The 15,895-nt window shown below is 55.0% G+C and overlaps 2 protein-coding genes and 1 long non-coding RNA gene across 3 annotated transcripts in view; 1 reads left to right on the plus strand and 2 right to left on the minus strand.

Moving 5' to 3' along the window:
- The window catches only part of LOC145534149 (uncharacterized), a 541,812-nt gene that overhangs the window by 357,510 nt on the left and 168,407 nt on the right, over positions 1 to 15,895 (plus strand). The window contains exons 39-40 of the long non-coding RNA XR_014074275.1: positions 6,308 to 6,419; positions 13,957 to 14,068. This is a non-coding gene — a long non-coding RNA (uncharacterized LOC145534149). The remainder of the gene's footprint in view (positions 1 to 6,307; positions 6,420 to 13,956; positions 14,069 to 15,895) is intronic.
- On the minus strand, positions 706 to 2,606 carry LOC145534122 (uncharacterized). Its single transcript, XM_081561495.1, has 3 exons — positions 2,421 to 2,606; positions 1,709 to 2,021; positions 706 to 1,456 (listed from the first exon to the last, which is right to left on the minus strand). The coding sequence occupies exons 1-3, from the start codon at positions 2,553 to 2,555 to the stop codon at positions 828 to 830; spliced, it is 1,077 nt and encodes a 358-aa protein (XP_081417621.1). The 5' UTR covers positions 2,556 to 2,606; the 3' UTR covers positions 706 to 827.
- LOC145533900 (uncharacterized) lies at positions 8,445 to 11,095 on the minus strand. The gene is made up of 3 exons (XM_081561245.1): positions 10,070 to 11,095; positions 9,358 to 9,670; positions 8,445 to 9,105 (listed from the first exon to the last, which is right to left on the minus strand). Exons 1-3 carry the CDS (start codon positions 10,304 to 10,306, stop codon positions 8,477 to 8,479), a joined length of 1,179 nt encoding a protein of 392 aa, XP_081417371.1. The 5' UTR covers positions 10,307 to 11,095; the 3' UTR covers positions 8,445 to 8,476.

Genomic DNA, 15,895 nt, shown 5'->3' on the forward strand with positions numbered 1-15,895 from the left:
AAGAGAAGCCGGTCTGCTCCCTCGTGTGGTGCCCCGGGCAGGTTGTCCCCAGAGGAAACCCTTACGACGGTGAGGACTATCACTGCTGTTTCCCAAGGGGTTCCGTTGGTGCGTGTCTTCCCCGGAGCGGTCAGGCCGTCTCTCAAGTACACGGGCCATGGGCATTGCCTCTCCTTGGAACTTCCCATGTGTTTCTCTTTTTTATGGAACAGTGATTTTCTAGAGGGGTTCTGGGCCACAAGGATGTTGGGTCATTTTCTAGCCTTCTGTCATGAAGAACGCTTTCCTGGGTGTTGGGGTGGTTTGTTGTCCCAGCTCCCTTTCTTGGCTTCTTTTGGGAGCTGGTGCAACAAGACGAGCTCAGCCTCTGCCTTCTGGCTGAGATGTCACCCTTGACACAGCAATGCCTGCCTGGAGATAATGATGGCAGTTGCCAAAAGGGCTTCGTTTGGCACATGGTATCTTGAAAGGACGTACACCGTCCTTTCAGATATCAAAGGCTAGTTCAAATGACATACAAATGAGAACTCTCCAATGGAGTCTTACAGTAGTTGGAGAGTCCAAAAAACACTCCGTCAGTCATTTCACTGAGAGTCATTGATTGGGGACACCAAGAATATAGGAAGGAATGCACAAAGAAAGGATGAAATTGTGTTCAGGATCGGGGGAAGGGATGAACAGGGCGTGCTTGCCTTGAATCCAGGCTTTGTTGGGGGGTGGGGCATAAAGATCAAACGGGTCTGAAACTACAAAGTGGTGATGGTAACACAGTATCACCAGAGTTACACAACAGTGTTCCCAAATTGCAACAATGATGAAAAAGTTTACTAATCCCAACTTAACCAACAAAAGCACAGGAAACCATACAAAAAATAAAACATCACCAGAAAGGTGGAAACAAACCAAATGCAAAGCAGTTCAGGGGAAAGGAACTCCATGTCCCCTGGGGGCAGACCGAGTTGCCAGCGTCCACGGTGAGCAGACGGGGATGGAGGCTGCAGAGCCGACCGCTCCCCTGGACGTGGTGTTTCCGGCAAGGGCTCTGGGTGTCTGTCCAGAGCGGGGGCTCGTTCTCCCTGCAGGGGTGGGTGAGTCATCGTGGGCGTCTGGGTGTTGCGCGGGAGCCAGGGCAGGCTCTCCCTGCCGAGGCGGTGACTCCTCCTCTGCCTCGGGTTCTCCTGCCAGAGCCCGAGCAGGTAGAGGTGCACGTGGAGGTGGAGGTTCTGGCTGAGGGGGTGGGACATCAGTGCCTGGGGCTGGGGGTCCTGCAGGCATGGAGATCCGATCTGCCCGGTGTGCTGGCCAGTACCCAGCTGGCCTGGTGTCTCTGCGAGGGCAAGTCTCGGTTCTCCATCTGCCCTCGGTGGATCCCTGGGTCCTGCACCTGGAGCCAGCACCTCTGTAGGGACAGGTCTGGGAAGCGGAGCCTGGTTCCAGTTGGAGGCCAGTGCTAGAGCTGGGGGAGAAGCAAAGTTTGCCCACAGGCCAGCCTTGGCATGTGCGTCTCCCGGGACAGAAAGCTTCCAAGAGATTCCCAAAGAATACCCAGCGTCGGATGTCTTTTGGGACTGAAGTGTGCAAGATGGGGGGCGGGGGGTGTGAGGCCAGCGCTTGCTGCAGGCCCAGCAGCAGCTTTCGGGGACTCGTCCCTGTGTAGCTCAGCACCCCCTCCCCACACACTCCCGTGCACCAGCCCCAGCGTCCTCACCTCTGTGCTCTGGCGTGCTGGGCTCCAGGTCCTCCTGCTGCCTCAGAGGCCGGGGTTCTCGGGACTCTGGGTCGGAGCCGGGTGTGCTGAGCTCCGTGGCAGCCTCAGACTGGGCCGCCGGGTGTATCCTGGGCGGTGTCTCGGCAGCAGGCCTTCCCCGCCTCCGCTTCTCCCCCGGTGGGGCTGATGCCTCCGTGGGCACGCTCACCTGGAGCCTGCACTGGGCCTCACGGGCGGGGGGGTGGTGCTCCGACCCCTCCCTCCGGGAGGTGGATGGGGTGTCCCCGTCCTCGGCCTCATCACGTGGGAAGCTCTGCAACGACAGTGACCGTCAGCCAGCCATGCTAGGAGTTTTCCGAGCTGGGCCTGGGCAGTGGAGCCGCTGCTTCTGCCTGCTCGAACTTCTCTTCCCAGAAGGGTCAGAGACGTGTGTCTGCTCAGATCCCCACCCGGGAGGAAAGAGTCCCACCTGAGGGTGTGAGGTCCGCCTGGGCGGCCGCCGCTGCCCGCACTCTCCCCATCCCGCCCAGCCTGCTCTCCCCTGGGGTGTGGACACAACTTGTCCGCAGGCTTCTGACCCCACATCCGCCTGGGCTTCCTTGAGGGAGACACACCCCAAGAAACCCGCATCCACACACACAGGCAAAGGACCCGGTGTTTCCGGGTGGCATGGGAGAGGCGGCCTGGTCCGTCCTGGGGCTCCCCGTGTTACCTTTCTGTTTCTCCGGGCAAAGGGCCAGAGGCCTCTCGGGGGTGTCCTGAGCCAACGTCGACAGGGTGCCCGCGCACACTGCCTGTGAGCACTCCTGAGGCCCCGGCCTCTGGGCAGGGGCAAACAGCAGAACATCCTGGCAGCCAGTGAACTGGCTGGGGGCTCCTCTCCGCTCTGGAGGCCTGGATACCCGGGCTGCGGGTTCTGTTGGGTTCTGTTGCCGGCAGGTGACATCATCTCCTGGGGTTCGTGCTGAGGTCCCTTCCCCAAAACTTCCCAAGGGAATCTCTGGGTTTCTGACTGCTCGACCACCCCCCTTAGGCCATGTGCAGGCACAGTGACACCCACACAGCCCAGCCCACAGCCCTGGGGAGGCCTGGGTTCAGCCAGGGCCTGAGCTCCGAGGACCCCACTGCTCTCAGACCAGGCTCCTTCTTCTCATAAGTGGTGTGGCCCTGGACAAGCATATGCCCCTCAGGGTTGCCCCAGTCTCTCCATCTGCAGAGTGGTGGTCATTCTCCCATCTGCTTCCTAGGTCTGTCGGCCTACGAGCAGCTCCATGCCTTTCCACCTGGGGCCGATATCACGTGGAGCTTGTGCGCTGAGACTTCAGAAAGAAAGATTCCATCCAGGGCTGACACAGCACAGAATGGGGCAGAACGAGGCCTGGATGTGCCGTGGTACCCGGGAAAAGGCACTCCCCCTCCTGACTGTTTTGAGACCCCGCATCCAAGTTGGAGGACCGAAAGGAAGACTCGAAGGTCTCCCTCTCTTATAGAAAAGAGTAGCCAACTTTCTGCTCCTCTGTTTCCATTGAGATTCTGTTCAAGTGTCCCAGCTCGGCTTCTGCGGGTGGCTGAGCTTCTAATGGCTCCCTGCGTTCTTGTCTTTTCCTCTCCAAACCTTCCGTCCTTTTCCCCCTTCTGGGGTGGAAGGGCGCTGTCATTGCTTCTACCTTCGAGGCAGATTGAGGAAAAGTCTGGACCGTCGACTCCTTTCCTCTCTTTGGTTCCGTGTCTCTCTCTGGCTGTGTCCCTCTCTTTTCCTTTCTCAGTTCCGTCTGTGTCTTCCTCTTTCTCTCTCGTGTGTGGATGGATGGATGCTAGGGATGCACATGTATATGATTAGATGAGGGTTATGTTTTAGGGATAGGTTAGAGGGAGAGAAAGGCTTTAGGTCGGAGTTGGTCATGGGGGAAGGGTCAAGGGTGGTGGTGGTGTTGTTTCTTGGAATCTGAGTGCTGTGCATTCTTCGTCTCTTTCCATATGAACCCCTTCTCAGATACACCACTTGCAAGGAGTCTCTCATGTTCTGTTTCCTATCTTTTGCATTTGTGAATGCTTAGCTTCTCTGTTGTGAAGAGGTTCCATTGGATGGAAACCCATGGGTGTACTTCGTGTACCTCTTTGCCTTACTTGAAGAGACCCATTTCGACCTCCGCCCAGCAAATGGCAAGGAGACTCTGATGTTAAGGAGCCTTTGACCTACGCTTCTTTCTAGCTATCTCATGACATCAGTCTTTAGGGTGAGGTTTTCCCCCTATATTGAGGTGGTATGAGATCAAAACCAATAGCGTTCTTCAGATGTAGCTGTCTGGTTTTCCCATGGACATTGATTGAAGAGGCTTTCTTGTTCCCATTTGGATATTCTCCCCTTCTGTGTCAGAGATGAGTTGACCATGGATGCTGGGGTTTGTTTCTGGACCCTCCACTTTATTCCATCGATCTGGATCTGTGTGTGTTGTTGTATTCCCAATAGCATACTGTCCTGCTGCTGCTGCTGCGGCTAAGTCACTTCAGTCGTGTCTGACTCTGCGTGACCCCATGGCCTGCAGCCTACAAGGCTCCTCCGTCCAGGACGTTTTCCAGGCAAGAGTACTGGAGTGGGTCGCCATTGCCTTCTCCGATACTCTCCTGAGGATCCTAGTTTGGTCGTCTAATTTCCTTTCACACAACCTTGGATGTCCGTATCGGGGCTTTTTCGTCGGATTGTATTGACAGTTTAGGCTCTTTTCTGTCTCCGTACCCCTTTTGCAATTCTTTGTTCGGTGCGAAAATGCATTGGCATTTTGGGAGGAATAGCATCGAAGCTGTGGATTGCCTTGTGGGGCTGTGACATCATTTTCCCAATAGGAATTCTTTCAAGCCCTGAGCACAGCTTCTCTTTCCAGTGATTGGTGTGGGCTTGATCTTCCTTCTTCCATCTCTCGCCGCTTTGTGAGAACAGGTCCATCCTTCCCTTCTGGGTTAGATGGACTGGTGGGTATCACTTCAGTGAATGGCATTGTCAGTGGGGGTGATAATTCCCTTCTCGTTGGAAGACTTTGCTGTGAGTATTAGAAATGCAAGTGACTTCTCTTCCCCTTCCTCCCTGTCCATCTCTCAGAGCCACCGGGAAACAGAGGCCTCATCCACGGTCACACAGGCCTGAGGGGGTGCAACTAGACCGTTGTTTCTTCAGGCCCTCAGTGCTGGACATCATCCGGGATCCTCTGTGTGTGTCTTCCTCAGTCTGGTGTCCCTTCAGACCTTTCCCTAGTTTTCACAGGCTTGTTGCGTTGGTGTTCTTTGTCTGTTTGGAGACACATCCTTGATAAGCTTTGTGTTTCCACTCATTCGTCTCGCGATGTATGACCTGTCTTTTGCTTTTGTCATGAGGTCTTTCCCACAGTAGATATCTTTGATTTTGCAAAGTCCACTGTATTCTCTGGGTTTTTTTTTTTTTTTTTTGTGGACTGGCTTTTAGTTTTGCGTGTGAAGACTCAAAGCACGTGTCCGGTTTCTGCTCATTGTTCTTCGAGATTTGTGACAAGTTTTCATGGAAAGTTTGTCTAGGGATAACTGGAAGTGAACTCGGTGTAAGGTGTCAAGTCTCCATCTCCATTCCTGTCATCCCCTGCAGTTTCCAATTCCCTGTTCCTGAGTGGTTTTAGAGACCTTGTGGGGAGTTTGGTTGCATTGGAGTTTGCATTTCCACCTTGATTCGATTCACACTGTTCTGCCCTCAGGGACACTGTCAAGGGGGAGTGAGGAGCAGCCTGCACTTCCAGCAGTGACCACACGGTGGGGCGAGTGCTGCTCTCCCCTCAGGGAGCCCCAGGCCACAGGCATCCCAGTGAGGAGCCAGCTCTGTGCTCAGCTGAAAGGAGTTAGTCTCTCAGGAGCCTCTGAGCCCTTGCCTTTGGATCACCCAGGGTGGGCATTTACTGGGACAGGAAAAATTGCCCTGAATTCCATGGACGGAAGAGCCTGGCTGTGTAGAGTTCGTGAGTTGCCGCGAATCAGACACAACTGAGGACACAAAAATTCTATAGATTAAAACACTTTTTGGGGGTGGGGGGGAGTGAAAGGGGGGGATGTGGGTTTTTTTGTCTTATATAATAGCCAAGGGAAATCTAGTTTAAACCTAAATTCACATAGACGGGAAAGGTATAGCTCTCCGTCACCCTATTAAAAAAAAAAAAAAAAACTACTAAACTTTTCTGAAAGTTTATTTAGTAGCTTCCTTGAGCAGTTCATTGTGAAGCATTTTTTTTTTTTCTGTGACATTGGCCTCATTAAAAAGCACGGTTTGCCTTTACTGGATAATTCTGTTCATTGGTTTCTTAGGGAACCTTGGTAATATTTGAGTTTCCTGGGGAGTATGGTCACATGACCTGGCCCTGGCCAATCGGTGCGTTCCACCTCCCTGGCCACTGTGATTGGCTCCGGGCTGGGGCAGTGCCCAATCGGGGCCCAGGGCCTGGCCTCCCGTTGGAAGCCAGGGGAAGACGAGCTGTCGTCCTGCTGGGGTAGGGGAAGGGGTGGGGCCGGGGGAGGTCAGGCTCCAGCAGTGGGAGGGGCGTGAGGCCCGCCTGCGGCAGTTGGTGACCTTCCTGCTCCCCTCAGGGCAGAGCCGCCGGCCTGAGAATGAGGGCGCTGCTGAGCCCAGGGCCTGGGATGGCCCGTTGCTGCTGTGGTCCCAGAGCTCCACCCGAGACCTGAGGGAAGCCGTCTGCCCGTGAGTCCTCTCCCGCTTGTCTGTCAGCTTGTTTGAACCATGCTGGGTTTTCTGCCCAGCTGGCTAAGGGGAGTCCCTGGAAATGCAAGGGTGTGGGTTTTGGCAGACTTCAGGGAAGACATGCCAGATGAGCCTGGGAGACTCCAGCTTAATCTGGATTCAGGAGATATCTCTTCGGGCCAGCTAGTAATTGTAGGATAAGCCTAATGAGTCTTCACAGGATGAAGAGAGTAACGTGCCAAGGTAGCAATCGATGTCCTCATTCGAGAGGATGAAGCTGGTGCTCAGAGAAGGGGGGAGCTTGGCCACAGCAAGGAGGTGTGCACCCAGACAGAACCCCCAGATCCGGCCATTGGAGCTCAGGGAGGCCACTGGTGTGGCTTGTCCCTGTGGCAGGGGCCGAGGCACGCAGCCCACCCTGATTCCTGCGGGGGCCTGACTTGGGAAGTGCCATCTGGTAGCTTTGAGACTCACCAAACCAAATTGCACTGGAGAGAGGAGGGACACCTTCCTTCATCCACCCCCCACCCCCGCCGGATTCCCACATACCCTGACCCCTTTCTCCCGATTTCGGAGCCATTTCCAGAGTCCCGCTCATATGACCTCATTCGAAGTGCACTGTGGACGAGCTGCCATCTGCAGCTACTACCACAGCGGCCAAGGGCTTTAGCTCCCGACTACCTCCCTTCCTTTGGAACTTGGGGGCCCTCTACTCCCCACTTGCACACCACAGACCTTTGCTGAGGATTGTGGGGACCCTCACTCAGTTTGCAGTACGTTGTAGCCATCCCTGTCCTCTCTATACCTCCCTTGAAACTCAGCTTGTGAGCTCCTTTGGAGCAGCGTGGCCCACCTGGCTGCAACGGAAGAGACACAGCTGACAGTGAAACAACAGCTTAGATCTGAGACCCGGAAAGCTCTGTCAGAAGGGACCTCCCTCTTCACACCGTAGAGGCTGTAGGAGGCGCCAGGCTTTCGAACCAGTGCTGGGGCCAAAATGACTCCACAGCTGTTTTCCTTCCTGGGGAGGGTTCTGGCTCGAGTGGGAATGGCTCAAGTCTCCTAAGGTTCTGCAAGCCCACTGTGTGCAGATTCACGGTACACAGAGAGGAGAAGGTGGAGTCCTGCCCTGTAGGTGGTCACAGCTCACGGATGAGCCAGGCAGGCAGGCAGGCAGGGCATGAGAACACCTGAGCTGCCTTCCTGAGTGAATGGTGTGGGGGCAGAGGAAGAGAAGCCGGTCTGCTCCCTCGTGTGGTGCCCCGGGCAGGTTGTCCCCAGAGGAAACCCTTACGACGGTGAGGACTATCACTGCTGTTTCCCAAGGGGTTCCGTCGGTGCGTGTCTTCCCCGGAGCGGTCAGGCCGTCTCTCAAGTACACGGGCCATGGGCATTGCCTCTCCTTGGAACTTCCCATGTGTTTCTCTTTTTTATGGAACAGTGATTTTCTAGAGGGGTTCTGGGCCACAAGGATGTTGGGTCATTTTCTAGCCTTCTGTCATGAAGAACGCTTTCCTGGGTGTTGGGGTGGTTTGTTGTCCCAGCTCCCTTTCTTGGCTTCTTTTGGGAGCTGGTGCAACAAGACGAGCTCAGCCTCTGCCTTCTGGCTGAGATGTCACCCTTGACACAGCAATGCCTGCCTGGAGATAATGATGGCAGTTGCCAAAAGGGCTTCGTTTGGCACATGGTATCTTGAAAGGACGTACACCGTCCTTTCAGATATCAAAGGCTAGTTCAAATGACATACAAATGAGAACTCTCCAATGGAGTCTTACAGTAGTTGGAGAGTCCAAAAAACACTCCGTCAGTCATTTCACTGAGAGTCATTGATTGGGGACACCAAGAATATAGGAAGGAATGCACAAAGAAAGGATGAAATTGTGTTCAGGATCGGGGGAAGGGATGAACAGGGCGTGCTTGCCTTGAATCCAGGCTTTGTTGGGGGGGTGGGGCATAAAGATCAAACGGGTCTGAAACTACAAAGTGGTGATGGTAACACAGTATCACCAGAGTTACACAACAGTGTTCCCAAATTGCAACAATGATGAAAAAGTTTACTAATCCCAACTTAACCAACAAAAGTACAGGAAACCATACAAAAAATAAAACATCACCAGAAAGGTGGAAACAAACCAAATGCAAAGCAGTTCAGGGGAAAGGAACTCCATGTCCCCTGGGGGCAGACCGAGTTGCCAGCGTCCACGGTGAGCAGACGGGGATGGAGGCTGCAGAGCCGACCGCTCCCCTGGACGTGGTGTTTCCGGCAAGGGCTCTGGGTGTCTGTCCAGAGCGGGGGCTCGTTCTCCCTGCAGGGGTGGGTGAGTCATCGTGGGCGTCTGGGTGTTGCGCGGGAGCCAGGGCAGGCTCTCCCTGCCGAGGCGGTGACTCCTCCTCTGCCTCGGGTTCTCCTGCCAGAGCCCGAGCAGGTAGAGGTGCACGTGGAGGTGGAGGTTCTGGCTGAGGGGGTGGGACATCAGTGCCTGGGGCTGGGGGTCCTGCAGGCATGGAGATCCGATCTGCCCGGTGTGCTGGCCAGTACCCAGCTGGCCTGGTGTCTCTGCGAGGGCAAGTCTCGGTTCTCCATCTGCCCTCGGTGGATCCCTGGGTCCTGCACCTGGAGCCAGCACCTCTGTAGGGACAGGTCTGGGAAGCGGAGCCTGGTTCCAGTTGGAGGCCAGTGCTAGAGCTGGGGGAGAAGCAAAGTTTGCCCACAGGCCAGCCTTGGCATGTGCGTCTCCCGGGACAGAAAGCTTCCAAGAGATTCCCAAAGAATACCCAGCGTCGGATGTCTTTTGGGACTGAAGTGTGCAAGATGGGGGGCGGGGGGTGTGAGGCCAGCGCTTGCTGCAGGCCCAGCAGCAGCTTTCGGGGACTCGTCCCTGTGTAGCTCAGCACCCCCTCCCCACACACTCCCGTGCACCAGCCCCAGCGTCCTCACCTCTGTGCTCTGGCGTGCTGGGCTCCAGGTCCTCCTGCTGCCTCAGAGGCCGGGGTTCTCGGGACTCTGGGTCGGAGCCGGGTGTGCTGAGCTCCGTGGCAGCCTCAGACTGGGCCGCCGGGTGTATCCTGGGCGGTGTCTCGGCAGCAGGCCTTCCCCGCCTCCGCTTCTCCCCCGGTGGGGCTGATGCCTCCGTGGGCACGCTCACCTGGAGCCTGCACTGGGCCTCACGGGCGGGGGGGTGGTGCTCCGACCCCTCCCTCCGGGAGGTGGATGGGGTGTCCCCGTCCTCGGCCTCATCACGTGGGAAGCTCTGCAACGACAGTGACCGTCAGCCAGCCATGCTAGGAGTTTTCCGAGCTGGGCCTGGGCAGTGGAGCCGCTGCTTCTGCCTGCTCGAACTTCTCTTCCCAGAAGGGTCAGAGACGTGTGTCTGCTCAGATCCCCACCCGGGAGGAAAGAGTCCCACCTGAGGGTGTGAGGTCCGCCTGGGCGGCCGCCGCTGCCCGCACTCTCCCCATCCCGCCCAGCCTGCTCTCCCCTGGGGTGTGGACACAACTTGTCCGCAGGCTTCTGACCCCACATCCGCCTGGGCTTCCTTGAGGGAGACACACCCCAAGAAACCCGCATCCACACACACAGGCAAAGGACCCGGTGTTTCCGGGTGGCATGGGAGAGGCGGCCTGGTCCGTCCTGGGGCTCCCCGTGTTACCTTTCTGTTTCTCCGGGCAAAGGGCCAGAGGCCTCTCGGGGGTGTCCTGAGCCAACGTCGACAGGGTGCCCGCGCACACTGCCTGTGAGCACTCCTGAGGCCCCGGCCTCTGGGCAGGGGCAAACAGCAGAACATCCTGGCAGCCAGTGAACTGGCTGGGGGCTCCTCTCCGCTCTGGAGGCCTGGATACCCGGGCTGCGGGTTCTGTTGGTTTCTGTTGCCGGCAGGTGACATCATCTCCTGGGGTTCGTGCTGAGGTCCCTTCCCCAAAACTTCCCAAGGGAATCTCTGGGTTTCTGACTGCTCGACCACCCCCCTTAGGCCATGTGCAGGCACAGTGACACCCACACAGCCCAGCCCACAGCCCTGGGGAGGCCTGGGTTCAGCCAGGGCCTGAGCTCCGAGGACCCCACTGCTCTCAGACCAGGCTCCTTCTTCTCATAAGTGGTGTGGCCCTGGACAAGCATATGCCCCTCAGGGTTGCCCCAGTCTCTCCATCTGCAGAGTGGTGGTCATTCTCCCATCTGCTTCCTAGGTCTGTCGGCCTACGAGCAGCTCCATGCCTTTCCACCTGGGGCCGATATCACGTGGAGCTTGTGCGCTGAGACTTCAGAAAGAAAGATTCCATCCAGGGCTGACACAGCACAGAATGGGGCAGAACGAGGCCTGGATGTGCCGTGGTACCCAGGAAAAGGCACTCCCCCTCCTGACTGTTTTGAGACCCCGCATCCAAGTTGGAGGACCGAAAGGAAGACTCGAAGGTCTCCCTCTCTTATAGAAAAGAGTAGCCAACTTTCTGCTCCTCTGTTTCCATTGAGATTCTGTTCAAGTGTCCCAGCTCGGCTTCTGCGGGTGGCTGAGCTTCTAATGGCTCCCTGCGTTCTTGTCTTTTCCTCTCCAAACCTTCCGTCCTTTTCCCCCTTCTGGGGTGGAAGGGCGCTGTCATTGCTTCTACCTTCGAGGCAGATTGAGGAAAAGTCTGGACCGTCGACTCCTTTCCTCTCTTTGGTTCCGTGTCTCTCTCTGGCTGTGTCCCTCTCTTTTCCTTTCTCAGTTCCGTCTGTGTCTTCCTCTTTCTCTCTCGTGTGTGGATGGATGGATGCTAGGGATGCACATGTATATGATTAGATGAGGGTTATGTTTTAGGGATAGGTTAGAGGGAGAGAAAGGCTTTAGGTCGGAGTTGGTCATGGGGGAAGGGTCAAGGGTGGTGGTGGTGTTGTTTCTTGGAATCTGAGTGCTGTGCATTCTTCGTCTCTTTCCATATGAACCCCTTCTCAGATACACCACTTGCAAGGAGTCTCTCATGTTCTGTTTCCTATCTTTTGCATTTGTGAATGCTTAGCTTCTCTGTTGTGAAGAGGTTCCATTGGATGGAAACCCATGGGTGTACTTCGTGTACCTCTTTGCCTTACTTGAAGAGACCCATTTCGACCTCCGCCCAGCAAATGGCAAGGAGACTCTGATGTTAAGGAGCCTTTGACCTACGCTTCTTTCTAGCTATCTCATGACATCAGTCTTTAGGGTGAGGTTTTCCCCCTATATTGAGGTGGTATGAGATCAAAACCAATAGCGTTCTTCAGATGTAGCTGTCTGGTTTTCCCATGGACATTGATTGAAGAGGCTTTCTTGTTCCCATTTGGATATTCTCCCCTTCTGTGTCAGAGATGAGTTGACCATGGATGCTGGGGTTTGTTTCTGGACCCTCCACTTTATTCCATCGATCTGGATCTGTGTGTGTTGTTGTATTCCCAATAGCATACTGTCCTGCTGCTGCTGCTGCGGCTAAGTCACTTCAGTCGTGTCTGACTCTGCGTGACCCCATGGCCTGCAGCCTACCAGGCTCCTCCGTCCAGGACGTTTTCCAGGCAAGAGTACTGGAGTGGGTCGCCATTGCCTTCTCCGATACTCTCCTGAGGATCCTAGTTTGGTCGTCTAATTTCCTTTCACACAACCTTGGATGTCCGTATCGGGGCTTTTTCGTCGGATTGTATTGACAGTTTAGGCTCTTTTCTGTCTCCGTACCCCTTTTGCAATTCTTTGTTCGGTGCGAAAATGCATTGGCATTTTGGGAGGAATAGCATCGAAGCTGTGGATTGCCTTGTGGGGCTGTGACATCATTTTCCCAATAGGAATTCTTTCAAGCCCTGAGCACAGCTTCTCTTTCCAGTGATTGGTGTGGGCTTGATCTTCCTTCTTCCATCTCTCGCCGTTTTGTGAGAACAGGTCCATCCTTCCCTTCTGGGTTAGATGGACTGGTGGGTATCACTTCAGTGAATGGCATTGTCAGTGGGGGTGATAATTCCCTTCTCGTTGGAAGACTTTGCTGTGAGTATTAGAAATGCAAGTGACTTCTCTTCCCCTTCCTCCCTGTCCATCTCTCAGAGCCACCGGGAAACAGAGGCCTCATCCACGGTCACACAGGCCTGAGGGGGTGCAACTAGACCGTTGTTTCTTCAGGCCCTCAGTGCTGGACATCATCCGGGATCCTCTGTGTGTGTCTTCCTCAGTCTGGTGTCCCTTCAGACCTTTCCCTAGTTTTCACAGGCTTGTTGCGTTGGTGTTCTTTGTCTGTTTGGAGACACATCCTTGATAAGCTTTGTGTTTCCACTCATTCGTCTCGCGATGTATGACCTGTCTTTTGCTTTTGTCATGAGGTCTTTCCCACAGTAGATATCTTTGATTTTGCAAAGTCCACTGTATTCTCTGGGTTTTTTTTTTTTTTTTGTGGACTGGCTTTTAGTTTTGCGTGTGAAGACTCAAAGCACGTGTCCGGTTTCTGCTCATTGTTCTTCGAGATTTGTGACAAGTTTTCATGGAAAGTTTGTCTAGGGATAACTGGAAGTGAACTCGGTGTAAGGTGTCAAGTCTCCATCTCCATTCCTGTCATCCCCTGCAGTTTCCAATTCCCTGTTCCTGAGTGGTTTTAGAGACCTTGTGGGGAGTTTGGTTGCATTGGAGTTTGCATTTCCACCTTGATTCGATTCACACTGTTCTGCCCTCAGGGACACTGTCAAGGGGGAGTGAGGAGCAGCCTGCACTTCCAGCAGTGACCACACGGTGGGGCGAGTGCTGCTCTCCCCTCAGGGAGCCCCAGGCCACAGGCATCCCAGTGAGGAGCCAGCTCTGTGCTCAGCTGAAAGGAGTTAGTCTCTCAGGAGCCTCTGAGCCCTTGCCTTTGGATCACCCAGGGTGGGCATTTACTGGGACAGAAAAAATTGCCCTGAATTCCATGGACGGAAGAGCCTGGCTGTGTAGAGTTCGTGAGTTGCCGCGAATCAGACACAACTGAGGACACAAAGATTCTATAGATTAAAACACTTTTTGGGGGTGGGGGGGAGTGAAAGGGGGGGACGTGGGCTTTTTTGTCTTATATAATAGCCAAGGGAAATCTAGTTTAAACCTAAATTCACATAGACGGGAAAGGTATAGCTCTCCGTCACCCTATTAAAAAAAAAAAAAAAAAACTACTAAACTTTTCTGAAAGTTTATTTAGTAGCTTCCTTGAGCAGTTCATTGTGAAGCATTTTTTTTTTTTTCTGTGACATTGGCCTCATTAAAAAGCACGGTTTGCCTTTACTGGATAATTCTGTTCATTGGTTTCTTAGGGAACCTTGGTAATATTTGAGTTTCCTGGGGAGTATGGTCACATGACCTGGCCCTGGCCAATCGGTGCGTTCCACCTCCCTGGCCACTGTGATTGGCTCCGGGCTGGGGCAGTGCCCAATCGGGGCCCAGGGCCGGGCCTCCCGTTGGAAGCCAGGGGAAGACGAGCTGTCGTCCTGCTGGGGTAGGGGAAGGGGTGGGGCCGGGGGAGGTCAGGCTCCAGCAGTGGGAGGGGCGTGAGGCCCGCCTGCGGCAGTTGGTGACCTTCCTGCTCCCCTCAGGGCAGAGCCGCCGGCCTGAGAATGAGGGCGCTGCTGAGCCCAGGGCCTGGGATGGCCCGTTGCTGCTGTGGTCCCAGAGCTCCACCCGAGACCTGAGGGAAGCCGTCTGCCCGTGAGTCCTCTCCCGCTTGTCTGTCAGCTTGTTTGAACCATGCTGGGTTTTCTGCCCAGCTGGCTAAGGGGAGTCCCTGGAAATGCAAGGGTGTGGGTTTTGGCAGACTTCAGGGAAGACATGCCAGATGAGCCTGGGAGACTCCAGCTTAATCTGGATTCAGGAGATATCTCTTCGGGCCAGCTAGTAATTGTAGGATAAGCCTAATGAGTCTTCACAGGATGAAGAGAGTAACGTGCCAAGGTAGCAATCGATGTCCTCATTCGAGAGGATGAAGCTGGTGCTCAGAGAAGGGGGGAACTTGGCCACAGCAAGGAGGTGTGCACCCAGACAGAACCCCCAGATCCGGCCATTGGAGCTCAGGGAGGCCACTGGTGTGGCTTGTCCCTGTGGCAGGGGCCGAGGCACGCAGCCCACCCTGATTCCTGCGGGGGCCTGACTTGGGAAGTGCCATCTGGTAGCTTTGAGACTCACCAAACCAAATTGCACTGGAGAGAGGAGGGACACCTTCCTTCATCCACCCCCCACCCCCGCCGGATTCCCACATACCCTGACCCCTTTCTCCCGATTTCGGAGCCATTTCCAGAGTCCCGCTCATATGACCTCATTCGAAGTGCACTGTGGACGAGCTGCCATCTGCAGCTACTACCACAGCGGCCAAGGGCTTTAGCTCCCGACTACCTCCCTTCCTTTGGAACTTGGGGGCCCTCTACTCCCCACTTGCACACCACAGACCTTTGCTGAGGATTGTGGGGACCCTCACTCAGTTTGCAGTACGTTGTAGCCATCCCTGTCCTCTCTATACCTCCCTTGAAACTCAGCTTGTGAGCTCCTTTGGAGCAGCGTGGCCCACCTGGCTGCAACGGAAGAGACACAGCTGACAGTGAAACAACAGCTCAGATCTGAGACCCGGAAAGCTCTGTCAGAAGGGACCTCCCTCTTCACACCGTAGAGGCTGTAGGAGGCGCCAGGCTTTCGAACCAGTGCTGGGGCCAAAATGACTCCACAGCTGTTTTCCTTCCTGGGGAGGGTTCTGGCTCGAGTGGGAATGGCTCAAGTCTCCTAAGGTTCTGCAAGCCCACTGTGTGCAGATTCACGGTACACAGAGAGGAGAAGGTGGAGTCCTGCCCTGTAGGTGGTCACAGCTCACGGATGAGCCAGGCAGGCAGGCAGGCAGGGCATGAGAACACCTGAGCTGCCTTCATGAGTGAATGGTGTGGGGGCAGAGGAAGAGAAGCCGGTCTGCTCCCTCGTGTGGTGCCCCGGGCAGGTTGTCCCCAGAGGAAACCCTTACGACGGTGAGGACTATCACTGCTGTTTCCCAAGGGGTTCCGTCGGTGCGTGTCTTCCCCGGAGCGGTCAGGCCCTCTCTCAAGTACACGGGCCATGGGCATTGCCTCTCCTTGGAACTTCCCATGTGTTTCTCTTTTTTATGGAACAGTGATTTTCTAGAGGGGTTCTGGGCCACAAGGATGTTGGGTCATTTTCTAGCCTTCTGTCATGAAGAACGCTTTCCTGGGTGTTGGGGTGGTTTGTTGTCCCAGCTCCCTTTCTTGGCTTCTTTTGGGAGCTGGTGCAACAAGACGAGCTCAGCCTCTGCCTTCTGGCTGAGATGTCACCCTTGACACAGCAATGCCTGCCTGGAGATAATGATGGCAGTTGCCAAAAGGGCTTCGTTTGGCACATGGTATCTTGAAAGGACGTACACCGTCCTTTCAGATATCAAAGGCTAGTTCAAATGACATACAAATGAGAACTCTCCAATGGAGTCTTACAGTAGTTGGAGAGTCCAAAAAACACTCCGTCAGTCATTTCACTGAGAGTCAT

Source organism: Giraffa tippelskirchi, chromosome 14 (genome assembly GCF_054371585.1).
Source record: "Giraffa tippelskirchi isolate mGirTip1 chromosome 14, T2T-mGirTip1v1.2.pri, whole genome shotgun sequence".
Taxonomy (NCBI): Eukaryota; Metazoa; Chordata; class Mammalia; order Artiodactyla; family Giraffidae; genus Giraffa; species Giraffa tippelskirchi.

What these genes read in the sequence shown, in the direction of transcription:
- LOC145533900 (XM_081561245.1), bottom strand. Translation starts at nt 10,306, where the DNA reads ATGATGTCACCTGCCGGCAACAGAAACCAACAGAACCCGCAGCCCGGG. An exon ending in TTGCCCGGAGAAACAGAAAG is followed by an intron (nt 9,671 to 10,069) that starts GTAACACGGGGA and finishes CTGTCGTTGCAG; the next exon opens with AGCTTCCCACGTGATGAGGC. An exon ending in CAGCACGCCAGAGCACAGAG is followed by an intron (nt 9,106 to 9,357) that starts GTGAGGACGCTG and finishes CTTCTCCCCCAG; the next exon opens with CTCTAGCACTGGCCTCCAAC.
- LOC145534122 (XM_081561495.1), bottom strand. Translation starts at nt 2,555, where the DNA reads ATGTTCTGCTGTTTGCCCCTGCCCAGAGGCCGGGGCCTCAGGAGTGCT. An exon ending in TTGCCCGGAGAAACAGAAAG is followed by an intron (nt 2,022 to 2,420) that starts GTAACACGGGGA and finishes CTGTCGTTGCAG; the next exon opens with AGCTTCCCACGTGATGAGGC. An exon ending in CAGCACGCCAGAGCACAGAG is followed by an intron (nt 1,457 to 1,708) that starts GTGAGGACGCTG and finishes CTTCTCCCCCAG; the next exon opens with CTCTAGCACTGGCCTCCAAC.